This window comes from Lycium barbarum, chromosome 2, assembly GCF_019175385.1.
Source record: "Lycium barbarum isolate Lr01 chromosome 2, ASM1917538v2, whole genome shotgun sequence".
Classification (NCBI taxonomy): Eukaryota; Viridiplantae; Streptophyta; class Magnoliopsida; order Solanales; family Solanaceae; genus Lycium; species Lycium barbarum.
The window spans coordinates 109,203,427-109,230,949 of record NC_083338.1 but is presented as its reverse complement, the minus strand read 5'-3'; the positions used below and the strand labels follow the sequence as shown (position 1 = coordinate 109,230,949).

The following is a 27,523-nucleotide window of genomic DNA, read 5'->3' as shown; positions in this document are numbered from 1 at the left end:
CTCAAATTGGTGATCTTTAATTTTTACCTTCTGTTTTTGCAAATTCTGCCTTAAGGCAGAATTCTACTCATGCGCAGAATTTGTATGGACAGATTTGTAAAATTCTGCCTTAAGACAGAATTTACAAAAGCAGAAGGCAAAAATTAAAAACCACCAATTTGAGAGGCAAAACTTAAAGATCATCAATTTGAAGGACAAAAATTAAAGACCACCCCAAATGAAGGACAATCCACGCAAAGAAAAAAAAGAAATTGCACAGTTTCCCTTCAAATGAGAAATGAGCTAGTCTTAAATCTTTGCTCTTTAAAATTAAATTTATGCTTAGCCGGGCATAAGTTATTTAAAGCAAAATTCATGCGAAAAATAACTTGTGAAATATTATAATGTGAATATATAAACGCATGCCCCGCGAAAACCTAAGAGTATGACCGAGTGGTAATGAAGTGGATTGTAGTTCCAGGTTCAATTTCCAATAAATACAAAACAGAGTAGTTTGATTTTTTGTCTCTGTTTTAAGCCTTGATGTACTGAGTTATGTGATGCTTGTTGTCACAGGAGTTGTCAAGTATCCCAGGAAATTAGTCCAGCAGCAAGTGCGTGACATAACGGTTATCAAAAATTCACAAATAAAGGCAAAAGTGCAAATGAGCGGTTCATAATCAGCGTGGCTTATAGACTCCAAATTTAAAGGAAGCATAATGGTCCACGGCACTAAATTTGTACTGGCTGGCGAGGGAGGGCGCTATCCACACTAAAGAATGTCAGTAATAGCTCTGTTGACGGCGGCGACTAAGCTGGCTGGAGTGCTAGTTACGGTCGCCGTTGCGGCCAATGCATTTTCATTCTCAGTCTACCGCAAAAAGAACCTCAAGCCTTTCCGCACTCCTATAAACGACTCCGCTGATGTTCTTGCTGACTTCAATCTCAATCCCGATGGTAACAACACTCAGACTCTATCTGTTTCATTTTACTCCTTCCCTTCCAATTTATGTGGTGCACAGTTGGAATTTCAAGTTTTTCTTTCACCAGAATTATTTTATATGCCTTCTAAATATTAAGTTGTTAATTATTGTGATTTATAGTACTTTCAAAAATCTTACTCTCTGTTTGGCTGGTTGTTTCCCGTGGTTCATTAATGTACAGTATGGTGTTGTATTGTACTAATGAACAATAGACTGTATGTTTGTTATGGTTTAATAACATTTGTATTGTTTGGTTTGACTATATGATACTGTATAATAACTTGTAACTTTACTAAAATATCCTTAACTCTTAATTAGAAATTAGTTTATATATATTAATAAAACTCAGGTAAAGAATAAAATAGGAACTTTAAAAAATAAGTAAGTAGTGGGTGGGGTGGTAGAGGGGTGGGAGGTTGTGGGATGAGGGTGGGGGTAGTGGGTGTAGGGTGGGGGTGAGTGGTTGTGGGAATGGGGTTGGGTGGTGGTGAGGGGTAGTGGGTGAGGGTAGTGGAAGGGTGGGTGGTGTGGGATGAGGGTGGAGGTGAGTGGTTGTGGGGTGAGGTTGGGAGGTTGTGAGGGGTAGTGGGTGGTGGTTGGGGTGGTAGGTGTAGGTGGCAGAGGAGTTGGGTAGTTAGGGGTAGGGGTGGGTGGTAGGGAGGGGGTGGGGTGTGGTTGGGGTGAGTGACAGGGGTGGGTAGGGGTGAGTGGTAGGGTGGGGGTGGGGTGGATGGTGGAGTATAATGGAGAAATGAAATACGTAACCATGGAAAATTACTAAATCCGTGGCTACAAAAATTGGGACTTTTTATGGTTATATAACTATGGGATGAACCACGGGTTTACAACACCATACCACATAATTTTAAGAACAATGAAAACAAACATGGTTTCATAGAAAACCATACATTAATGAACCACGGGAAACCACCATCCAAACAGGGGGTTAAAGAGTCAAAGTTTAGGATTTTGAAATTTGAACAACAACAACAACAACAACCCAGTGAAATCCCACATCGTGGGGTCTAGGGAGGGTAGAGTGTACGCAGACCTTACTCCTACCAAGGTAGGACGGCTGTTTCCGAAAGACCCCCGGCTCAATAAAAGCATAAAAAGAAGTCAGATAAGGTTAAGAGATTCGGATAAGAGATTCAAAGCGATATGGAAATGAAATAATGCAAGCGACACAGATAACGCAGGATAATCAAAGCACAGAAAATAACAGATAATAGCAGAAATCGGAGCAGATAACACAGTATAATCAAAGCACAGGAAATAACAGATAATAACAGAAATCGGAGCACAAGAAATTATATTGCAATAATGCGACTACTAATAAGAACGGATAACGGGACTATCTACTAGCCTTCTACCCTAATTTGGGTCCTCCAAACCGTCCTATCTAAGGTCATGTCCTCGGTAAGCTGTAGTTGCGTCATGTCGTGTCTAATTACCTCTCCCCAATACTTCTTTGGCCTACCCCTACCTCGTCTGAAACCATCCATGGCCAACCTCTCACACCTCCGCACTGGGGCATCTGTGTCTCTCCTCTTCACATGCCCAAACCATCTCAATCTCGCTTCTCGCATCTTGTCTTCCACCGAGGCCACCCCTACCTTATCCCGAATATCCTCATTTCCTAATCCTGTCACTCCTGGTGTGGCCACACATCCATCTCAACATTCTCATCTCGGCAACTTTCATCTTTTGAACGTGAGAGATCTTAACTGGCCAACACTCTGCCCCATACAGCATAGTCGGTCTAACCACCACGTTGTAGAACTTGCCCTTAAGTTTTGGTGGCACCTTCTTGTCACATAGCACTCCGGAAGCAAGCCTCCATTTCATCCACCCTGCCCCAATACGATGTGTGACATCATCGTCAATCTCCCCGCTGCCTTGCACAATAGACCCAAGGTACTTGAAACTACTTTTCTTCTGGATGGCCTGGGTACCAAGTCTTACTTCCAAGTCAGCCTCCTGAGGTGCTTCACTGAACTTACACTCCAAGTACTCTGTCTTGGTCCTACTCAGCTTAAACCCTTTAGACTCCAGAGTATGTCTCCAACACTCCAGCTTAGCATTAACTCCGCTACGAGTCTCGTCAATCAGGACTATGTCGTCTGCGAAAAGCATACACCATGGCACCTCACCTTGAATTTGCCGTGTCAATCCATCCATCACCAAGGCAAATAAAAACGGACTAAGAGCTGATCCTTGATGCAACCCCATCACAACTGGAAAGTGCTCTGAGTCTCCTCCTACTGTCCTCACCCTGGTTTTGGCTCCCTCATACATGTCCTTGATCACCCTAATGTACGCCACAGGTACACTTTTAGCCTCCAAGCATTTCCATAGGATCTGTTTTGGAACTTTGTCATAAGCCTTTTTCTAGGTCGATGAATACTATGTATAAGTCCCTCTTCCTCTCCCTATACTGCTCCACCAACCTTCTCATAAGATGGATGGCTTCTGTAGTTGAACGTCCCGGCATGAATCCGAACTGGTTTTCTGAATTAGACACACCTCTCCTCACCCTCATCTCCACCACCCTTTCCCACACTTTCATAGTATGGCTTAGCAGCTTGATACCTCTATAGTTGTTGCAACTCTGGATATCTCCCTTATTCTTGTATAGAGGGATCATTACACTCGCCCTCCATTCTTCGGGCATCAATGTCGTCTTAAAGATGACATTAAACAACCTAGTCAGCTACTCCAAACCTGCCGGGCCCGCGCTCTTCCAGAATTCCCCCGGAATCTCGTCAGGTCCGGTCGCTCTTCCCCTGCGCATCCTACGAACAGCACCCTTAACCTCGTCAACCTTAATACTCCTGCAATAGCCAAAATCGCGACGCCTTCCTGTATGTTCTAAATCACCCAACACAATGTCTCTGTCCCCTTCTTCATTCAAGAGTTTGGAGAAGTATGAATGCCATCTCCGTCTAATGAGAGTCTCCTCTAGCAATATTTTTCCATGCTCGTCCTTGATGCATTTTACTTGATCCACATCACGTGCCTTTCTCTCCCTCGCCTTGGCTAGCCTGAACAATTTCTGGTCCCCTCCTTTCTCTTCTAGTTCAGCATACATGCGTTCAAAAGCTGCCGTTTTTGCCGTCGAAACCGCCAACTTCGCCTCCTTCCTCGCCATCTTATAAAGTTCTGTATTCGTCCACTTCTCCACCTCATCCTTGCTTTCTATCAACTTCGCATATGCCACCTTCTTTGCTTCCACCTTCCCTTGAACTTCTCCATTCCACCACCAGTCCCCTCGATGCTGACCACGACTACCTGTCGAGACCCCCAACACTTCCCTTGCTACCACCCTAATGCAACTAGCCGTCTTATCCCACATACCGGTCGCATCCCCACTACTATCCCAGGCCCCCATATCCTTCAATTTCTCTCCCATCTCCAGAGCACTAATAGTGGTCAAACTCCCCCATCTGATCCTAGGTCGGTCCTCCACGACCCTCTTCTTCCTCGTCATCTTGATCGCTAAATCCATCACCAAGAGCTTATGTCGGGTTGTAAGATATTCGCTCGGAATGACCTTACAATCCTTGCACAAACCTTTATCATCCTTCCTAAGGAGTAAAAAGTCTATTTGAGTCTTAGCCACCGAACTACGGAAGGTTACCAAGTGTTCCTCCTTCTTTGGAAAACTCGAATTGGCTATCACCAACCCAAAAGCTCTTGCAAAATCCAAAAGTGAGACTCCTCCTCCATTCCTGTCCCCGAAGCCAAAGCCTCCATGCACATCATCATAACCTCCCGAAATAGGTCCGATATGTCCATTGAAATCACCTCCCACGAATAGCTTCTCAGTAGGCGGTATGCCTCCCACTAATTCGTCCAAATCCTCCCAAAAGCGCCTCTTCTCCTCGTCGCCTAAGCCCGCTTGCGGCGCATATACACTAATAATGTTCAAAGTGAGTCCTTCAACGACCACCTTAATCGACATCATCCTATCAGTGACTCTCCTAACCTCTACCACCTGATCCCTTAATTCACTATCTACTAAAATGCCCACCCCATTTCTATACTTCGACCTACCAGAGAACCACAGCTTATACCGGTCTACCTCCTTAGCTTTAGGACCTACCCATTTGGTCTCTTGGATACAAGCTATATTAATCTTCCTCCTCTTAAGAATCTTAACTAGCTCTATGGACTTCCCCGTTAACGTTCTAATGTTCCAAGATCCTACTCTCAACCTAGACGCTCCTTTAACCCACTTACCCCTCCTAACCCTCGCCCAATTTCAACAGTGCCACATAAATTGGGACAGAAGCATTTTATGAAAGTCTGTGATTGAACATGGAGTTTACCGCGTGATACAATAAGTTGTTATGCAAGGAATTTGGTTAAAAGCTTAGTTCAATGGAGAAAATATTAGAGTTAATGGCCAAAAACACTTGAACTATCATTCTTTCGCTAGCGTCACACACCAATTATCCGTTGTTCCCTTTTTCTACTTGAACTATCATTCTTTCGCGAATTTCACGCACCATTTATCAGTTGTTCCCTTTTCCTACCTGAACTATCACAATCTACTCAATTAGGTGTGTTTTATAGACGGTGATAGTTCAGGTAGGAAAAGGGAACAACAGAACAACAGATAGTTGGTCTAGGTGTGATTTAATACATAGATAGTGACAGTTGAAACTTGCGAAACAGTGATAATTAAGGTGTGTTTTTTACATTATCTCAAAATATTAGGTGGAAGTTCAAAATTTGAGTAGTTACTTGAAGATAATAAATGGAATGGAGTTAAGCCTTTTAGAACGGCTAAAGTAGAAAAAGTTCCCCATATATATTGAAGGGATATACAGCTTTTAAAAATATTCACACCACGTAGCCCAATGTACAATATTATACAACATTATACCTGGCGAAAAAGCATTATACATAATGTATCAACCTTGTATAAAGTGTATAATAGTTTCTAAAAGGTGTTTATACACAAATATGGGCTAAAGGGTGCTTATACACAAAGTGTAGGCTAGGTGGCGTAAATATTTTCATAAATAGACATGGAAGTTATTCCATTTTTGGATGGTTGATATAAGTGGAAACTCTTTTTGAACGGAAGGGAGTGTCATACGGAAGGGAGTATCATGGAGTTTACTGTTGTAAGTAACTCTCTTTTCTTATACGACTCTCTCAGCATTTATGCGGTTCATGCCTTCGCATAGATGCATATGGTTGTCCACAAGAAATTGACATAGTTATCGAATATCTGTATATGTGTGAGTACGTGGTTTGACCCGTTTGCAATACTTTCTAGAAGGGGAGCAAGGATTCTTTTTTGGATTGGCTACAGCACCTGCACATGTTGAAGACAGGCTTGATGATGCCTGGCTCCAATTTGCCGAAAATACAGAATCAGATGAACACCAGCAACCTCAACCAGCAGATGCTATTATGGGCTCTGCTGCAGGTGATGGTGGATCTCAGCAAGCTCCATTACCTCAGGGAGAAGCTACCAAGACCATAAAGAGGAAAAAGTCCCTTAAGATAGCCATTGAGGCACAAATAAGAGGATTTGAGAAGTACATAGAAGTGGAAGAGTCAACTCCAACTGAGCAATCTCATCACAATGTTGCTGCCTGGCATAATGTCCCACACCCGTAAGTTTTATGGATTTGATTAAACATTTTAATTGAAGTCTCAGAACTTATGCTGCATAACATGCTAAATTCTAACTAAATTAAACTGGTAAAGCTTTGCTCTCTGAACCTGCGAACTCTAGATAACCTGATACTAAATATAACACTCCCATTACACTTTATTTGCTTTGACTTGTTGAATGTTTGGGATTGTGTTAGGGAGGAAAGGCTAAGGTTTTGGTCTGATCCTGACACTGAATTGAAATTAGCTAGAGATACCGGCGTGCAAGTCTTTCGAATGGGAGTAGATTGGTCCAGGATCATGCCTGAAGAGCCACTCAGTGGACTGAAAGAAACTGTAAGAAATTAACAATGAAATTCATTTGTCTGCTTCAATATTATTATTTTATCCTGTATGTAACAATTCTTACAAATCATGCTGACACCTTAATTTCTACAACTTTGTAAAACCTACTTCTGTATTACTAACATCATCCCGTTTAAGACGTCCCAAATGGGTTCGAGTACGTCACCTGTGCAAAGTATCACTAGTTTCAGGCTAATTTGTAATTATATCTCAAAGAGTTGTGAAGTTCGTTTCAGTTCCAAATTTCTTACCCGCCTTTTCTGTTCAGGTTTCAAATTAGTCTCTACCTAAAGAAACCATATCGACTACCCAAAGTAATTACACCAAAATTCATGTGGATATAGTGGTATCTTTTCAAATTTCAATAAAACCTTTTCTCTTTTTAGAAAACCTAGATTGGGAATAGCCCTCACATGTTTCCCCATTTACGTGCTTGTTTGGATGGTTGTTACCCATTGTATTGCATTGTATCATTATTTTAAATACAATGTTTGTTTTGATTGTTACTTAAATTTATTACATTGTATTTTTAAATCCGTTGCTATGTAATGATGAAAGGCCCATTTTATGTAACGATTAGTGTGGTGGGATATTATGTCATTTCTCTTCCTACTATACCCTTACTTATTATTTCATAGTCCTATATTTCTCTTTACCCTATTATTTTACTCTACTCCACTCTTTACCTATTTGACATCTCCACCTTAGATTTTTGGTTCGTTTACTGCAACCTGTTGCTTTCTATCCCTTTTATCATGATCCATCTCCATTTCCTTGATGCCAAGACTTTTGTTTTTGCTGATTTTGGTTAACCATTTATTTTTATTTTTTAAATTAATTTCATAAGGAGTTGCATGAATTTACTTGCTTAAAATATTTACAAGGCATACTTGGTGATAAATTAGGAAATGAAGATGTCTTAAATTATTTTTTTAGTATTTGTTGATAAATCTAATATTACAACAATTAAGGGTATTTGGGGTAAACTTATTGGTTATTATACAGAACGATACAGTCAACGCTACTTTGCACCCTCTTTTTCTGAACACCTAGGTATTTCTGAGGGTTTACCAGTTCCGTCCTTTGGCGATTTTGTCATTCTCTCTCCTTCATTTCCCCTCACAACTCTATCTCCTCCAGCTCCACCTTCAACTACTCCACCACTCTTGAGTCTTGACCTATAATCATCATCTACGCCGTAAGTTGCGCAGACTCTTCATTTTTGCTGCCGAATCGTGTCAACACGACCCGGGTGTGGGTGCGATGGGGGCTTCGCGTGGGATTTGGTCAATCCACATCGGATACTTTGACTAGAGTCCATAGACAAATTTGGGGGGAAAATTGGGATTTTGATTTCTCAAAATAAAAGATAAAACAAATTTAAGACATGGGAAATGACATCCCTTCAATTGTTATTTTTTTTGCTTTTCCTCTTAGTCAATATTTTCTATTTATAAATGTTTGCTTTCTCATAGACAAAAAAGATAATTTCTAAATTAATTATTAGCAGTGTTATCAAAAGCAAAAAGCGCAAAAAAGCTCTACGATCAGCAGGGGCTTTAAGCGCAAAGCACAAATAAAGCGTGGGCTTTAATGATAAAAGGCGCAATTGTGCAAAAAATACAAAACTATATATGTTTAGTCCAAGACTAATAATAATGAGCATGAATAACAAATATTATTTTTTGAGAAAACATGAATAACAAATATATGGACAAAGGAATTGTAAAAACATTATGATAAAGTGAAATATGAATTATCTAGTGTCGGCCCTTCAAGAGAGAATCATTGGCAAGGAAAAGTATGTCTTAGAGCCTTGATGATGACACTGAAGCACACATAAAGCGAGGCGAAGCGCTCAACATGTTTTGAGCGTCGCTTCAGGGCTTAAGTGCGCTTTAAGCGCGCCTTTGACAACATGATTATTAGCATGGTGATCTTTGACAATCAATTTATGTTTTTTAACGCACATCTTGGAGAATGAAAGATTGAATTCTGCGACATACATGTAAGTTCTCCACAGAATCTCTCAAAATTTAGAATATCTTTATAGTTCTATTTTTATAATTTTGAACCTTTTTAGTCGAATATACCTGGATTCGTACCCCCGAATCATAAAATTTAGGTTTTTCCGAATTCGACCCTCGGGTCCGCATCAGTATCGGATATCCACACCCGAGTCCGAGCAACTTAGTCTGCGCCCTTCATCCGGTCCAGATGATTCATTCCCGACACCTAATTACTTGCCTGTTTTTAACTTGTCTCCACAAAGTCCTATTGCGACTCGGAAAGGTATCATTCTACTCGTAACCCTAATCCTAACTATGTGTCACGACCCGACTAGGGGCCGTGACGGATGTCCGGGGCGAACCACCGAGCATCCCTCGTGTTACTATCAACCCTGCTCAATTTACAATCAAACAACTTTCTTCTGAAAACATAAGTGGTTTCTCATGCATAAGCCCTTTTGGGCATTGAAGTTATAATATACATATACGTAAAATCATACCTTGTGAGACCATACTACCCACACATATGTATCTACGAGCCTCTACTAGAGTACTAGACATATGGACGGGACAGGACCTCGTCGTGCCCAAAACATGCATGTACATATACATCAAACATAATCATAGGCACCTCCGAACAATGTAGTGCTCTTAGTCACCGACTGCTACTAGGAGTCCGGGTCAGGCTCACCTCCTTGTCTACCTGTGGGCATGAACACAGCGTCCAAAGAAAACGGACGTCAGTACGAATATTGTACTGAGTATGAGAGGCATGAACAACAACAGCAATACAACAAGGAAATAGGGGGGCATCAATGAAATAAAAGAGAGCTGTAACCGACCATGAATATCAAAGACATAATGTATGCTGGCTTACTTTCATACTCATCGTCATCTCATGTATGCATAACAAAAATACATATATACACTTATATATAAACTGCCCGTCCATATCGGATCGGTGTAATAATGCATAAACTGCCTGCCCATATCGGGTCGGTGTAATAATCATAGCCCGCATCCAGGCCTCCCGCGTCCGGGCTGTAAGCTGCCCACTATAGTGGTGTATGTATCTGCCCGACCATGTAGGTACGGTGTATCATCATCATCATATGCTCATTATCATAATATATGCAAGAGTACTCAAGGACAGCTATGCTTCACCGGGGTGACGTAAGGTCGTGATCCCCCGGTACCATTATGGAGCACTCATTAACATTCTGCCTCACCTTGAAGGGAATAGGGCATAAGGTGAGTGTAGACAATGAATGACGTCATGAACATTTAGCATTTACGTTCTCTAACTCATTACCTTGTGTAGCAAATTAGGATCATAAGCTTCCGATATTTAAGAATTCATGAAGGAGAAGGGAGATCATGCTATAAGATTCATGCCATAGAAGGAAGGGACTAGCCTCACATACCTTTGTCGTTTAGCTAAGCTATAGTTCACTTGTTTTCCTTTCGCGCCACGTCTCTACCTTCAAGGGAGAGTTTGCATTCACGTTAGTCACTCGACATTGAGAACGCGTTACAAATTTTAGAGGAAATAGGGCAGCATTTCCCTTATTTAGACTACCTCCCCCCCCCCCCCCCCCCCCCCATATCAGCTTCCAACATCCGTAATAACAACCATAATATCAAAACAATAAGCATCATTTAGTTATTTTGTCCACACTCCACAATTTCACCCCAATTTTCATAGCTATGACCAAAGTCCATTATCGCGTTCCTTCTCGTACAACACTTATTCTAAGTTCTAAATGTCATTTACAATGTATTTATAATCTCAACATACCAACATTTCTGATTCATTTCAACCTTCACCTAACAATGTCACTATTCACCTTCCATGACCCATTTCCTACACTCTTCTTCAATCCATGCGTTTTAACTCATCAACACTTAAATCATCACGAGAAAGTCATGAAACTTACCTTAGATAGTGGTTGAACAAGTCTTGAGTGGAGTTTCTCCTTTAACACCAAAACCCTACTTCACTTCCCTTGAGTTTTCTTGAGTTGAATGCACTTTTTAATGGGTTTCACAAACTTGATTTCATGGATTTGGTGTAGTTAACCATGGTTTTCCCTTGATTTCTTGTGGGAGAATAGTAGAGAAGGTTCTAGAGAGTCCTTGGAGAGAAGAGAGTGAAGGATGAAATAAAATAAAAATGGATGAGGGTCTTATATTAATTTGTGGAATCAGTCCCGACTGTGATGTACGGTGCGATCGGCGGAGCGTCGATTGGATCGACGGGGCGTCGATCTGCCCGTTGAAATCACCAAATTTCCAGTGAGCATCCTGCCGTTTCCTCTTACTCGACGGCGTGAAGGACGGTCCGTCGATACGATCGACGGAGCGTCGATACTTTCGTCGAGTGGTCTCTACCCCATTTCACTTTACGGCATGATCGACGGAGCGTCGACTGGTTCGACGGTACAAAGGATGGCCGTCGAACTCCCCTTCCACTGAACTGCGTCGGAGTTCATTCAGCGAACTGTTCTTCCTTACTCCTAACTTCTTTGGAATCCTAATTAGGATTATTAATTACCCCTTCTGACTTATGGAGACTTCATGCACGCCTTAACTTACATTAGTCTATTCACCACTCAGCAATCAAAGTTCCGAGGTGTAACATTCTCCCCCCCCCCCCCCCCCCCCCCCTTTAGGAACATTCGTCCTCGAATGTTGATTACTCGGGATTCTACAAAAATTTCGCCAGAGTTTCCCCTGTAATATGGCACTACCATCCTGTCACAGCAACCCATAATAATATGCCTCACAGGGCTACAACATAATTAAACTTTAAGAAAAGTCCACAATGGCTTCTGAAGACAAGGGATATGACATTTGAGTAATGATGAAAATAAGGGTATTCAAATACTATAATTATTACGCTTCATTTAATGTATACATACCTCACTCTGCCGTTGTTTCATTACGAGCCTCGACTGGGAGTTGGAATAAGTGCGGGTACTTGGACTTCATATTTTCTTCCGCTTCCCAAGTCATCTCTTCTCTGTTGATATTCCGCCATAAGACCTTGACTGACGCCACTTCTTTGTTTCGTAGTGTTCGTACTTGCCTGTCTAAAATGGCAACGGTTACTTCTTCATACGCTAACTTTTCCGTCACCTGGATATCACCAACCGACACAATCCTCATAGGATCTCCAATGCACTTACGAAGCATCGAGATGTGAAAGACTGGATGAACGGATTCTAGCTCTGAAGGCAAATTCAACTCATAGGCTACATGACCCACCTTGCGGATGATTTTATAGGGTCCAATGTATCGGGGGCTCAATTTTCCCCTTTTGCCGAATCTCATCACCCCTTTCATTGGCGATACCTTCAGAAACACCCAATCATTAACCTGGAATTCTAAATCTCGCCGGCGATTATCTGCATAAGACTTCTGGTGACTCTGGGCTGTTAACAGTCGATCTCGGATAGCCTTGACTTTTTCTACCGCTTGCTGGATCAACTCCGGGCCTATTAACTGCACTTCCCCTACTTCAAACCATCCAATTGGGGACCTACATTTCCTCTCATATAGGGCTTCGTACGGAGCCATTTGGATACTGGAATGGTAGCTATTGTTGTAGGCAAACTCGATGAGGGGTAAATGTTCATCCCAACTACCACCAAAATCCAGCACATATGCCCGTAGCATATCCTCTAAGGTCTGAATAGTTCGCTCGGCGTGCCCGTCGGTCTGTAGATGAAAGGCCGTGCTAAACTTCATTTGGGTACCTAGGCCCTCTTGAAAAGACTTCCAGAACTTAGCTGTGAACTGCGGCCCCCTGTCTGTAATAATGGCTAACGGAATACCATGAAGTCGCACGATTTCCCTTAGATACAACCTGGCATAATCTTCTGCTGAATACGTGGTTTTCACTGGAAGAAAATGAGCTGCTTTTGTTAATCTATCCACAATTACCCATATGGAATCATGTTTACCTCGGGAACGGGGTAACCCCACAATAAAGTCCATGTTAATCACTTCCCATTTCCACGTAGGGATCTCCATTGCCTGTAATAATCCCCCTGGTTTCTGATGCTCGGCTTTTACTTGTTGGCAATTTGGGCATTGGGCTACAAATTTTGCTACGTCTCTCTTCATGCAATCCCACCAATACATCAATTTAAGGTCGTGGTACATCTTTGTTGTGCCCGGGTGGATGGAGTACCGGGAATAATGGGCTTCTTCCAGAATCCGTTGGCGCAATCCTGCAACGTCCGGAACACACAGCCTGCCTTGATATCTAAGAGTTTTATCCATCGATGTTTTAAATGGAGATCTCTCTTTTTCATGAAGTGTGTCCCTGTACCGCCTCAGCTGAGGATCCTCATAATGACGCTCTTTCACTTCCACATTCATGGATGAAACTGTGGAATTACTGATACTAATCCCTGCATTTCCGGAATCACTTATGCGTACCCCAAGATTAGCTAATTGGTGAAGCTCACGGGTCATTTTTCTCCTCTCCGGAGGGACTTCACATAGACTGCCCATTGATTGGCGACTAAGGGCATCGGCTACTACGTTCGCTTTTCCGGGGTGGTATAGAATATTCACATCGTAGTCTTTCAATAGTTCTAACCACCGCCTCTGCCGCAGATTCAACTCCTTCTGTCTAAAGATGTACTGAAGGCGTGATCTGTGTAGATATCAACGTGCACACCGTACAAATAGTGCCTCCATATTTTCAACGCATGAATGACCGCAGCCAATTCGAGATCATGAGTTGGGTAGTTCTTTTCATGTTTTCGCAGCTGCCTCGAAGCATAAGCAATGACCCTTCCGCGCTGCATCAACACGCATCCTAGCCCAACGCCAGAAGCATCACAATACACGACATAACCATCTGACCCTTCTGGAAGTGTCAAGACTGGGGCCGAGGTCAATCTATCCTTCAACTCTTGGAAGCTGCGCTCGCAAGCATCATTCCATTGAAATTTAGCTGACTTCTGGGTTAGTTTCGTCAATGGGGCAGAAATGGATGAGAAACCCTCTACAAATCTTCTATAATAACCTGCCAACCCCAGAAAGCTTCGGACCTCCGTAGGCGTTGTAGGCCTTGGCAAATTCTTCACAGCTTCGATTTTCTGAGTATCAACCCGAATACCATTATCTGAAATAACATGGCCCAAAAATGTCACAGAATTCAACCAAAACTCACACTTCGAAAATTTTGCATACAGTTTTCGGGTCCGAAGAATTCCAAGAACAATGCACAGATGATCTGCATGTTCTGATTCTGTGCGAGAATACACCAAAACATCGTCGATAAATACTATCACGAATAAGTCCAGGAGCGGCCTGAATACGTCATTCATCAAATTCATGAATACTGCCGGAGCATTAGTCAGCCCAAACGACATCACCCGGAACTCATAGTGGCCATATCTAGTTCTGAAAGTTGTTTTGGGGATGTCTTCTTCTTTAACCCTCACCTGGTGATAGCCCGATCTCAAGTCTATCTTGGAAAACCACTTGGCGCCTTGAAGCTGATCAAATAGATCGTCAATCCTTGGAAGAGAATACTTGTTCTTTATTGTCACCTTATTCAATTGCCTGTAATCAATACACATCCGTAGAGAACCATCTTTCTTTCTCACGAACAAGACTGGTGCTCCCCACGGCGAGGAACTGGGCTAATGAACCCCTTCTTAAGTAAATCCCTCAATTGTGCTTTGAGCTCTTTCAACTCTGCTGGCGCCATTCGATAAGGAGGGATAGAAATAGACTTGGTGTCCGGCAACACATCAATGGCGAAATCAACTTCCCTTTCTGGAGGAAGGCCTGGAAGTTCATCTGGGAATACATCGGGAAACTCATTCACCACCGGAACGGATTGAAAAGTTGGCGCCTCTGCTTCGGTGTCATGTACTCGGACTAAATGATAAATATAGCCCTTGGCTATCATCTTTCTCGCCTTTAGGTAGGAAATAAACCTACCCCTTGGGGACGCCGTGTTACCCTTCCATTCAAGCACGGGTTCTCCCGGAAATTGAAATCGAACCATTTTCATTCGGCAGTCCACATTAGCATAACATGATGCTAGCCAATCCATGCCCATAATCACATCGAAGTCTATCATCTCCAACTCAACCAAGTCAGCTTTAGTCTGATGATCACATATCACGATAACACAGCCCTTATATACTCGCCTCGCGATCACAGGATCACCAACCGGAGTGAGTACCTCAAAGGGTTTAATCGACTCGGGTTTCACCACAACACAATCAGCAACATACGGCGTAATATAAGAAAAGGTAGAACCCGGATCCATCAGCGCATATACATCACGAGAAAATATAGACAATATACCTGTAACCACATCTGGGGAGGACTCGAGATCTTGTCGTCCAGCTAAGGCATACATACGGGGCTGAGTGGCACCTGCAGTAGGAGGTCCCCCTCGGCCTCTACCTCTACCGGTCGGAATCTGGGGAGTGGGTGTTGTCGGGCGTACTGAAGAAGAACCAGCTACTGATCCCGTGGGCTGAATCCCACCCTTAGCATACCTTGAGGGACAGTCTCGCATCAGATGCCCCATCTGTCCACAAACATAACAACCTATCTATACCCTGGCAACACGATCCCGAGTGCAGTTTACCGCACTGGCTGCACCGCGGCACTGGTGGCCTCCTCTGACCGTGATCACCCCCGAACTGAGAACCTGAAGCCCTCGAACTCTGGCCCTGTCCTGAACAAAAGGAACGATCAAAACCCCTATCTGAAAACCTGGGAGGCGCACTAGTTGCCGACTGGCCTGAGTGACCAGAATAATTTTGCCTTGATCCCCCTTTATATTCACTGCTTGCTCCCATCGATCTAGCCCTCTTGTTTTGCCTTCGATCAACATCCCGGTCACCCCTCTGCGGAGGTTGCTGTCTTTCTAGATTCTGAGCATGAGCTTGTATACGGGCAATGTCCATCCCTGCTTGCAACGAGGCTGTCAGACAGTCTTTGAATAAGTGTGGCCCCAAACCACTCACAAACCTATGCACACGATCCCCCATGTCGGCCACCATAGTCGGAGCATACCGGGCCAAGGAATTAAATTGCAGACTATACTCCCGAGCACTCATGCTTCCTTGCTTCAAATTCAAGAACTTGTCCGCTCTAGCTCGGCGGACCTCGGGCGGCAAGTAGTGACGAATAAAAGCATCCACAAATTCCTGCCATACAGGCGGAGGCGCATTCTCTCCTCTTGACAGCACCCAGTTGTTGTACCATAACACTGCCACGTCCCGAAGTCTATAAGAGGCCAACTCCTCGGTGTCGGAAGCATGAATGATTCTCAATGGCCTCAGTATTTCATCAATAAAGCCCTGTGGATCCTCATCCGGCTTCGACCCAAAGAACACCGGAGGGTTCAAAGTCATGAAATCACGAGCTCTAGTACTGGCGGATCGATCATTCGGGCCCGCATTCTGTCGTTGTGCCTGGGCGGCCACCAACTGGGTCAATAACTGAATGACCTCAATCATTTGTTGACCCGCAGCAACCGGTGGAGGAATTGGGGCTGGAGCCCCCCCTTGCTCTTCTGCATTAGGCGGGGCGGAGGAAGTGCTAGATGGAGTCTCATTCTGCGACTCGCCCTCGCCAACATTCACTGGAAGCCCTCTTTCTATCCGCTTCTTTGTCGTAGTCTTGCCCTTCTGGGCGGCTGTAGCTTTCCCCTTTGGCGGCATTTCTGAAATCACAACACACTATTAGGGAAGGCAAAACTTATACGTGGCTCTATCGCACGATCTTATAAGAAGAAGGACGGTCATTTTTCCTAAATGTCCGGTAGCCTCTTGTTTATTAGCGTGGCGCGCTACACACCATAAACAAGACCCTACTAGACACGGCTCGTTAACACTTCCTAGGACGAACTGCTCTGATACCACTTTTGTCACGACCCGACTAGGGGCCGTGACGGATGTCCGGGGCGAACCACCGAGCATCCCTCGTGTTACTATCTACCCTGCTCAATTTACAATCAAACAACTTTCTTCTGAAAACATAAGTGGTTTCTCATGCATAAGCCCTTTTGGGCATTGAAGTTATAATATACATATACGTAAAATCATACCTTGTGAGACCATACTACCCACACATATGTATCTACGAGCCTCTACTAGAGTACTAGACATATGGACGGGACAGGACCCCGTCGTGCCCAAAACATGCATGTACATATACATCAAACATAATCATAGGCACCTCCGAACAATGTAGTGCTCTTAGTCACCGACTGCTACTAGGAGTCCGGGTCAGGCTCACCTCCTTGTCTACCTGTGGGCATGAACACAGCGTCCAAAGAAAACGGACGTCAGTACGAATATTGTACTGAGTATGAGAGGCATGAACAACAACAGCAATACAACAAGGAAATAGGGGGGCATCAATGAAATAAAAGAGAGCTGTAACCGACCATGAATATCAAAGACATAATGTATGCTGGCTTACTTTCATACTCATCGTCATCTCATGTATGCATAACAAAAATACATATATACACTTATATATAAACTGCCCGTCCATATCGGATCGGTGTAATAATGCATAAACTGCCTGCCCATATCGGGTCGGTGTAATAATCATAGCCCGCGTCCAGGCCTCCCGCGTCCGGGCTGTAAGCTGCCCACTATAGTGGTGTATGTATCTGCCCGACCATGTAGGTACGGTGTATCATCATCATCATATGCTCATTATCATAATATATGCAAGAGTACTCAAGGACAGCTATGCTTCACCGGGGTGACGTAAGGTCGTGATCCCCCGGTACCATTATGGAGCACTCATTAACATTCTGCCTCACCTTGAAGGGAATAGGGCATAAGGTGAGTGTAGACAATGAATGACGTCATGAACATTTAGCATTTACGTTCTCTAACTCATTACCTTGTGTAGCAAATTAGGATCATAAGCTTCCGATATTTAAGAATTCATGAAGGAGAAGGGAGATCATGCTATAAGATTCATGCCATAGAAGGAAGGGACTAGCCTCACATACCTTTGTCGTTTAGCTAAGCTATAGTTCACTTGTTTTCCTTTCGCGCCACGTCTCTACCTTCAAGGGAGAGTTTGCATTCACGTTAGTCACTCGACATTGAGAACGCGTTACAAATTTTAGAGGAAATAGGGCAGCATTTCCCTTATTTAGACTACCTCCCCCCCCCCCCCCCCCCCCCCAAATCAGCTTCCAACATCCGTAATAACAACCATAATATCAAAACAATAAGCATCATTTAGTTATTTTGTCCACACTCCACAATTTCACCCCAATTTTCATAGCTATGACCAAAGTCCATTATCGCGTTCCTTCTCGTACAACACTTATTCTAAGTTCTAAATGTCATTTACAATGTATTTATAATCTCAACATACCAACATTTCTGATTCATTTCAACCTTCACCTAACAATGTCACTATTCACCTTCCATGACCCATTTCCTACACTCTTCTTCAAACCATGCGTTTTAACTCATCAACACTTAAATCATCACGAGAAAGTCATGAAACTTACCTTAGATAGTGGTTGAACAAGTCTTGAGTGGAGTTGCTCCGTAACACCAAAACCCTACTTCACTTCCCTTGAGTTTTCTTGAGTTGAATGCACTTTTTAATGGGTTTCACAAACTTGATTTCATGGATTTGGTGTAGTTAACCATGGTTTTCCCTTGATTTCTTGTGGGAGAATGGTAGAGAAGGTTCTAGAGAGTCCTTGGAGAGAAGAGAGTGAAGGATGAAATAAAATAAAAATGGATGAGGGTCTTATATTAATTTGTGGAATCAGTCCCGACTGTGATGTACGGTGCGATCGGCGGAGCGTCGATTGGATCGACGGGGCGTCGATCTGCCCGTCGAAATCACCAAATTTCCAGTGAGCATCCTGCCGTTTCCTCTTACTCGACGGCGTGAAGGACGGTCCGTCGATACGATCGACGGAGCGTCGATACTTCCGTCGAGTGGTCTCTACCCCATTTCACTTTACGGCACGATCGACGGAGCGTCGACTGGTTCGACGGTACAAAGGACGGCCGTCGAACTCCCCTTCCACTGAACTGCGTCGGAGTTCATTCGGCGAACTGTTCTTCCTTACTTCTAACTTCTTTGGAATCCTCATTAGGATTATCAATTACCCCTTCTGACTTATGGAGACTTCATGCACGCCTTAACTTACATTAGTCCATTCACCACTCAGCAATGAAAGTTCCGAGGTGTAACACTATGCCTCTCTAAGTTATCATCGTTTCTGACTAGCTCTTTATGCCTTTGTATCATCACTGCCATTTGTTTCTTTTCCTAAGATTAGAAGTGAAAATCTTTCTCATCTAGGCTGTCGACAAGTTATGATTGAGGAGATGTGTTCTTTATACTCTTAGTGATACTTTTGATCTTGTTCCTCTATCTCTGGATAAATCTATTATCAGTTGTCGATGATATACACAGCGGATGTTGGCCCTGATGAACCGATTGATCGGCTAAAGGCATGATTGGGTGCCAAGGGTTATACACATATTTTTAGACTTGACTATGACAATACTTTCTCTCCCGTGGATTGCTTCAGTCCCTCTTTTTCTATATATGGTTGCAGTTCGTCATTGGTCACTTCACCAGCTGGACATTAAAAATATCTTTCTTCATGGGGATCTAGACCTTAAAATTTATATGGAGCAACCACTGGGTTTTGTTGTTCAAAGGGAGTCTAGTAACACAGTCTGCAGGCTATGACGATCACTTCATGGTCCGAAGCATTCTCCCCGAGCATGGTTTGGAAAAATTCAACACAGTTATTCAAGAATTTGGCATGACTTGCAATGAAGCGGATCAGTTTGTGATCTAATATCATTCCCCTCCAGATTTGTGCATGTATTTGCTTGTGTATGTTGATGATATATTCATCACATACAATGATGAAGAGGGAACTACCAAACTGAAGCATGACCTTTTTCAACACTTTTAGACCAAGGATCTTGGTCGATTGAGGTACTTCTTAGGTGTTGAGGTTGCTAAATCAAGTGGAATTTTCATTTCACAAAGGACTTATGCTCTTGATATTCTTGAGGAAACAACAATAATAGACCTATTGATTCTCCAATAGATTCCAAGGTTAAGCTTTTACGAGGTCCATGTTAAAATAGAACCTTAATTTATTACTCATAAATATTTTTAAATGTTAGTCAGGGAAGCCTCTTTGAGATCCCGAAAGATACATGAGGTTGGTAAGGTGTTCCTAGATTCTCCTTTGGGATAGTCATTGGAATGTAGTTACTTACACCATTTGATACCTAAATTCTACCCTAGAGAAACGGTTATTGTTGGATAAACATATGCAAATTGGGCAGGGTCACCCTCTGACAGATGATCTACCTCTGGATATTGTGTTCTAGTTGGAGAAAATTTGGTGTTTTGAAAAAGTAAGTAACAAATATAGTTTTAAGATCGAGTGCGGAATCATAATGCCAGGCTATGACATTGGGTACATGTGAACTCATATGGATCAAACAACAAAGGAAAGAATTAGAATTTGGAGAGATTGGTCAAATGGGACTTGTGTGTGATAATCAGGTTGTACTTCATATTGTATCAGATCCACTGTTTCATGAGAGGGCCAATCACATAGAAATTGTCATTTCGTGAGAGACAAGATACTCTCTGGAGACATTGTCACCAGTTCGTGAAGTCAATTGATCCAAGTCCCTTGTCGGTCCTATAACAAATTATATATGTAGCAAACTTGGTACTCCTGGGATCTTGCCAATATAGCGTAGGATCAACTTGATTTACATCCAGCTTGAGGGGGAGCGTTAGAATCTTATGAATATTACTAGGATCTTGTAAATATAGCCTAGGACCAGTGACTTGAGATACTTCTTGCAATTATGTAATTTTCCTTTCGTAGAACATGTAGATTTCACCATAACAACAATAAATAAAAAAGGAACATGTAGATACACTATTTAAACTGCAATGGCTTGAAAGAATAACGAACAATTTTTCTCTCAATCTTCTCTTCCCTGTTTCAATTCTCGCAAAAGTAACATGGTGAATAGTTTCAAATTCTCCTACTGTATTAAGTTACTTGATGTATTCTATAGGTCAATTTTGCAGCATTGGAGCGATATAAATGGATCATTAATAGGGTCCACTCCTATGGTATGAAGGTCATGCTGACATTGTTTCATCACTCTCTACCACCGTGGGCAGGAGAGTATGGGGGTTGGAAACTGGAAAAGACAGTTGACTACTTCATGGAATTTACCAGGTTTGGCTACAGGAAATTTTAGATCTCCAGGGTCGAGCTCATATGTATCAGAAAATTATCCCAGCAGCGTAACTTCAATTATAGATAGTCGATACTCGTCCTTTACTCCTATTTCCTTAGTCTGCCAATCAACTATCTCAATATATGTATCTTTTGGTAGCAATTTTGAACGCTACATGTAAAGCACTTCGTCAACCAGCACAATTTTATGCAGTTCATGTTTAATCACTGTAATGTGCTTGCAAGTGCTACTCTCCCGTGAACTAATGGATATGTGATTCGATGTTACAGGCTCGTTGTTGACTCCGTTGCAGATATAGTGGACTATTGGATCACTTTTAACGAGCCTCATGTCTTTTGTATGCTCACTTACTGTGCTGGTGCCTGGCCTGGTGGTAATCCTGATATGCTGGAGGTTGCTACTTCTGCTTTACCTACAGGTGTCTTCAATCAGACCATGAACTGGATAGCAATTGCGCATTCAAAGGCGTATGATTATATTCATGAAAAGAGGTTTCCAGCTACTCCTTGTTTTTTCTCTTTTCATTCCATGGTACAACGAGATTTTCATTTCTCCATCATGTTTAAAGGCATTTTGGAGAATTCAAGTTTGTTATTTGATTAATCTTCTTCCTACTGCTTTCTAGTTTGTTGCTACTATTATTATTTTTTCTTCCGGAGAGGAATTATTGTGAAATTGGACTGATCCAAAAAAGTGAAGTTTGTAAGACTGGAAAGAGGCCATTGAGACGTGTACTACAGTACTATATTAAAGAGCTCCATATACCAGCTATAAGCTATCCCTCATGCCTAGCAGGTAGTGTGCCTAGGACAAAGCTAAATCAATATGATATGGGGGCGAGTGTGGAGGCGGAGTCCATAATGTTGTGGTGAAGGATATGCGAGCAAGTATTTGCCATTATGAATATTCAGGCCATCTGGTGTAAAACACCGACATGGCTTCACTGTCCAAATGGCAGTTTAGGACAGAAAACATATTTACCTATATGAATACTGCAACGCCTAACTGTATTACCGTGGTCAGTAACTTCATCAAAAGAAATAGGCCCAGCGGAAAGCTTATCAATAAAAAGTAAAAATCTTGCATCCAAGGGTGTGGCTTAGTGATCAATGAAGTGGGTTGAGAACTATGAGGTCTCAGGTTCAAGTCCCAGCAGAACTAGGTGATTTCCTTCCTTGTCCAAGCCTTGGTGGAGAGAGTTACCTAGAACCTGTGCTGGTGGAAGGTAGCAGGTCCCCCATGGCATCAGTTGAGGTGCGCGCAAACTGGCCCGAACACCACGTTTCTAATAAAAGAGAAAAGTAAAAACCTAAAAGGATGTGCGTGACTCTTCGAGCAACTATAGATACTTAATGAAAAGTACAGTTTAGCAAAATAGTTCTTCCGTTTAGTGCAATGACTGTTCTACAAGCATTTATTCACTGCAACCGAAATGAAAAGAAAAAAAGTAAATATGTGCTGAGCCTTCGAGAACTGTGCTAGAAGCCTAAAAGTGAATATGATCTATAAGAGGGGTTGGCAGGAGTCGTGTGAGAACTGAAGTAGTGAACTACTCAAGTGTTGGTGCAACATCAGTTCAAATTCTAGGGATGCCTTTAGGTGATGTATTTTCATGACAGAGAAGTCTGCTATTATGTCCGCAATTTGAAGGGAAGTGACATTTTGTTGACAATTATGTGAATGTTCTTTCTGGTATTTCCAGGCAGATATGATCCTAAGCGTTTTAGCAAGTGGATAGGCAAGGTTGCATATTCTGTCTTGAAAGCAATATTGTCCTACTTCAAATAATATCTTTTTACAAACCATGCCGGTCCATACCTTCCAAAAGAATACCAGTGGGAAACTTGAATTTCTTTTGAATACCTAGAGTTGCAACGACATGCTTTCTAAAAAGCTGAGGTATCGCTTCTTCATTTACTCCTTGGTACTTCGTTAGGAAACTGAGTCCTATTTCAGCATAGTTGAACTTATGTTAGCCGCATCCTTGTGCATGTCATCATTTGAAACACTTCAATTTACTAATATTTTTCATATTTTCTTTTGTTCTTCTTTCAGTCTTGATTTATTTTGATTGTTCTGGACTTGTGTTACTCAGCAAACCAGCGAGTGCCATTGTTGGAGTAGCTCACCATGTCTCATTTATGCGTCCATATGGACTTTTTGACATCGCTGCTGTTTCAGTCGCCAACTCTATGACCCTTTTTCCTTTTCTGGATAGTATTTCCGACAAGATGGATTACATTGGAATCAATTACTATGGACAGGTATTGGAGTGTCTGGACGAAGTTCAAATAGAAACATTCTTTGTTCTGCTTTTATATTGCCTTGTCTTTTGACATTAAACTTTGCACTTCTTTGACTTGAGCAGGAAGTCATTTGTGGTGCAGGATTGAAACTAGTGGAGACAGATGAGTACAGCGAATCTGGGCGTGGTGTCTATCCAGATGGCTTGTTCCGTGTGTTGCTCCAATTTAATGAAAGATACAAACATCTTGATCTTCCCTTTATAATCACTGAAAATGGTGTTTCTGATGGAACAGACTTGATTAGACAACCATACTTGTTGGAACATCTACTTGCAACTTATGCAGCCATGATAGAGGTTTTAACTCTTGGGACTTTATCTTTTAATAAAATCCCAAGATTTCACCAGCTTTATTTGATTGATAACGTGGAGTTGTATTTTTTATTATATCCAGGGTGTTCGTGTACTTGGTTACTTGTTTTGGACGATTTCTGATAACTGGGAATGGGCAGATGGGTATGGTCCCAAGTTTGGACTTGTAGCAGTTGATCGTGCCAATAATCTTGCTCGCGTTCCACGTCCTTCATACAGTTTGTTTTCAAAGGTGTCCTTTCTGATATATCCTCTTCTTATTCTTCTTGATAATCTTGCTGACATCTTGATTTTTAGGTTGTAGAATCTGGAAAAATAACGGGAGAAGACAGGGAACAGGTGTGGCGTGAGCTCCAAACCGCTGCTAAAGAGGGCAAAAAGAGACCATTCTATCGAAAAATGAATAAATATGGCTTAATGTATGCAGGTAATACAGGATTGTCATGCCTACTTTTGTCCTGATACAGGTTTCAGACAATTCAAGATTTTAATCAAAACTTTGATCCATATCCCCTTGAATAGATGGATTAAAGCGATACTTGGGCCAAATATAGATCTAGAGTAAAAATATTGCAATTTGAAATCTAAAAGAAGTTACGCCATGATTGTTCCAGATGCTAATTTGGTGCCACTGCTCTTTAGTTATCTATTTGTCTGTTGATCTAGCTATAAATAACTCTCATGTGATGTACTCTTGCTGGAGAGCATTCTACAAACAAATGGTAAATGACCTTTCTCTAGCCTTTTTGCTGTGGTTGGTGAATGAGGTTAGCTTAGGGAAATGGCAATTTGATTGCCTTAATACCTTAGCAGACTACCACAAGCATGGCACCTGCATGAGGGATCAAATTCTTTCTTTCTGACCTCAATGATAAGGAATGTAACATTCTGTTATTGATTATGCCCTCCCATTTTTAGCGGTATGATAAATAGCCAATTGTTGCTGATTATCTGTTCCTTTCTCAGGAGGCCTTGATGAGCCCATATGGCGACCTTATATAAAAAGAGATTGGCGGTTTGGGCACTATGAGATGGAAGGTTTACAGGATCCCTTGAGCCGTTTTGCACGATGTCTTCTGCATCCTTTCTCGCTTAAAAAGAAGGCAGAGACTCAGAGAGAGAGTGATCTGATTCTTGAGCCTCTCGCCGCTAACATCTAGTTACAATTGCTTCAGAATATTTAAAGAATTCTCCTTGAGAATCCTAAACTGGATGCCATAGTAAGGTATGCCTTTCAGCATCTGCTGCGCCTATGCAATGGTTAGGAGATAAAAAGATCATGCAGAATGCTGTTATTTTTGTAGAAAATTTTAGTATATATGTAAATATTTTGCTATTTTAAGCCTATCTGTTAGGGATCTAGATTTTGATGGAGGTTATTTGTTCTTTATCTAGGGTTTTGTGAAGCCTGTGAGCATTAGACTCTGCTTTTATTTATTTATCTATTCATTGACAACCAGGAGCCCATCTTATGGAGGACATAGAAATGAGATGAAATATGTATGAGACTTGATATCAATAAATTTAAGAGTAGTTTGCAGTTATAGTTCATGGCAGCCATTCTTGCATAGCTAGTTAGGTTTTGATTGTAAAGTATTTCAATCTCAAAAGTTGCGGTGTTATGATGGATTGCGACTGTTGTATTTTAGTCGATCAGGGGAAGCGGTAGCTTCGTGCTCTGCTTCTCTCGCACTTGCTTCCGTGTGAAGGCTTAGAGCCCTTTTCGCTAGGTCCAAAAGCTTTCCAAAAGATCTGATTCAACAGAAATCCCATAGCTGATATGTGGCCCGCTTAACCTGTTATAATTATATGCAATTTTGAAGTTTGCTTCTTAGAACTAAATATATACTATTGCATTTTCTGCTGGTTCTGTTACTGTATCTTCCCCCATTAGTTTGGTTAACTTTTTTTTTTTTTGGGCAATCAAGTATTTCTCGTTAAGTTGCTGATGAAATTTTGTATTCAGTTGTAGGAAGCTAAGATGCGATTAAACAGTTGAATGGATCAATCTCGGTGAGATTTTTGACTGGGAAATTGAGAAATGACAACTGCAATTTGATATTTGGTTTGGGGGAGAACCAGACAGTGCATTATTCAGGGCACTGTTTGCCTTGAGAATCCTGTAAATGAACAGTAATTGTTGTATGCTAATTTGAAGGATCTGCTGGCTCCACCATTTAGTAGATACTTGGTGTGATGTATAAGTGAACTACTAGTGTTATATTTAACACACCATTATGGTGTGAATAAAGGTAACAGTGCAGTAGTGCTTAAATAAGCATACATCCATGTTTCCTCAATGTTTCACCAGACATTTGTATTAGTGCGTAATTGAGTTGTTTCTTTTCGAATTTGGATTAGTTACCATAAGCTTATGATACCGCATGGTAGAAAACAAAAAAGATTTAACAGTTTTCTGATGTACACCTGGCTTTGTTTGTGGGTTTCATAATCTTGGATCATGTTTTTTTGTGGTACCTATCCACATTTTATTACCAAAGTGATCTTTACAGCTCAAACAAAGGGGAAAAAAAAAACTATACTTTATGCACTATCTGGACAGACTCAGTATAGTGAGACAAATCAACTTCCTAACTCCTAGCCATCTACTAGCTAAACAGGATACGAATTGAGCCTAGTCATACACTGTTGTAGCTTAGCACACATGCTTACTCGTACAAATACTTCTTGAATAATCTTCTTCACAATTGCTACCTCACTTCTTCTTTTGCTTTGAAATGCTCTATGGTTTCTCTCCAGCCATAGCTCATAAATAGTTGCAGCTAGAGACATCCTATATATAGTAGCATCACTCCCTTTGCCTGTGTTCCTCGTTTCACACCAATGTAGTTCTTCGGACCATGATCTAGTAGTCCTCCTAATGCCCTGCCATTGGAGTATCTTACTCCAGACTGCTGTAGTCACTGAGCATTGAAAAAATAAGTGGTCAATACATTCAGGTTCATTTTCACACAATGGGCACTTAGGGCAAAGTTGCATCCCCCAACGAATCAGTCTGTCCTTGGTATAGAGTCTCTTGTGTATAACTAGGAACAGAATGAATAGCCATTTGGGAGATCCAGGGTTGTTACACATTAGTTTCCTCCAAGCCACTTTAGTATGAGTTCCCAACATCTTGTGGTACACATTCTTGATGGAGAAAGAAGGCATTTGAATCAAGTTGGCTTTAGTCAATCCTGCCTCCTCCATGTACTTCTGAGCTTTCAACACCTTTTGAATAATCCAGCAAGCTTGCTTTGGTAAAAAAAAAAAATCTTGGATCATGTTGAAGTTATCCAATTTGCTTAAATGGAATTGGTCAAATAAGTAATACGCTGACCATTACTTTTATTAGTCTCTGATTTTTGTTTGAGGCAACATGAAAAAGAATTTTCTTGTAATCTATTTTTCGCAGAAGATGCAAATAAGAGAATAGAACATTGTTTATAATCATTTAAGTGATGTAGAAGTCAAATTAGAACTGTTAAACAGAGATTTCATCGTCGCACATTATTTTGAAGTTAAGAAATTATGTGCTCAACGGATGGATACAATCTTTGTGCAGTGGGTATAAGTCCAACTCAATACTTTTAATATAGAGTTTAGTATATATGTGAAAAATATAATTAAAAAAATAAACAATAAGTTCAGTGCTAAAAG

At 41.7% G+C, this 27,523-nt stretch overlaps 2 protein-coding genes across 2 annotated transcripts; one reads left to right on the top strand and one right to left on the bottom strand.

The window, feature by feature from the left end:
* The first annotated feature begins 549 nt into the window (after nt 1–549).
* On the top strand, nt 550–26,214 carry LOC132626754 (beta-glucosidase-like SFR2, chloroplastic). The gene is made up of 11 exons (XM_060341736.1): nt 550–936; nt 6,253–6,595; nt 6,794–6,932; nt 21,058–21,224; nt 21,516–21,737; nt 23,342–23,510; nt 23,615–23,848; nt 23,946–24,095; nt 24,161–24,290; nt 24,830–25,088; nt 25,830–26,214. The coding sequence occupies exons 1-10, from the start codon at nt 759–761 to the stop codon at nt 25,021–25,023; spliced, it is 1,926 nt and encodes a 641-aa protein (XP_060197719.1). The 5' UTR covers nt 550–758; the 3' UTR covers nt 25,024–25,088; nt 25,830–26,214.
* LOC132628734 (uncharacterized) lies at nt 25,024–27,073 on the bottom strand. The gene is made up of 2 exons (XM_060344498.1): nt 26,537–27,073; nt 25,024–25,113 (listed from the first exon to the last, which is right to left on the bottom strand). The coding sequence occupies exons 1-2, from the start codon at nt 27,071–27,073 to the stop codon at nt 25,024–25,026; spliced, it is 627 nt and encodes a 208-aa protein (XP_060200481.1).
* Between the last annotated feature and the right edge of the window lie 450 nt (nt 27,074–27,523).

What these genes read in the sequence shown, in the direction of transcription:
- LOC132628734 (XM_060344498.1), bottom strand. Translation starts at nt 27,073, where the DNA reads ATGGAGGAGGCAGGATTGACTAAAGCCAACTTGATTCAAATGCCTTCT. An exon ending in TTCAAGAAGTATTTGTACGA is followed by an intron (nt 25,114 to 26,536) that starts GTAAGCATGTGT and finishes ACCATTGCATAG; the next exon opens with GCGCAGCAGATGCTGAAAGG.
- LOC132626754 (XM_060341736.1), top strand. Translation starts at nt 759, where the DNA reads ATGTCAGTAATAGCTCTGTTGACGGCGGCGACTAAGCTGGCTGGAGTG. An exon ending in TCAGTGGACTGAAAGAAACT is followed by an intron (nt 6,933 to 21,057) that starts GTAAGAAATTAA and finishes TGTATTCTATAG; the next exon opens with GTCAATTTTGCAGCATTGGA. An exon ending in GATTATATTCATGAAAAGAG is followed by an intron (nt 21,738 to 23,341) that starts GTTTCCAGCTAC and finishes TGTGTTACTCAG; the next exon opens with CAAACCAGCGAGTGCCATTG.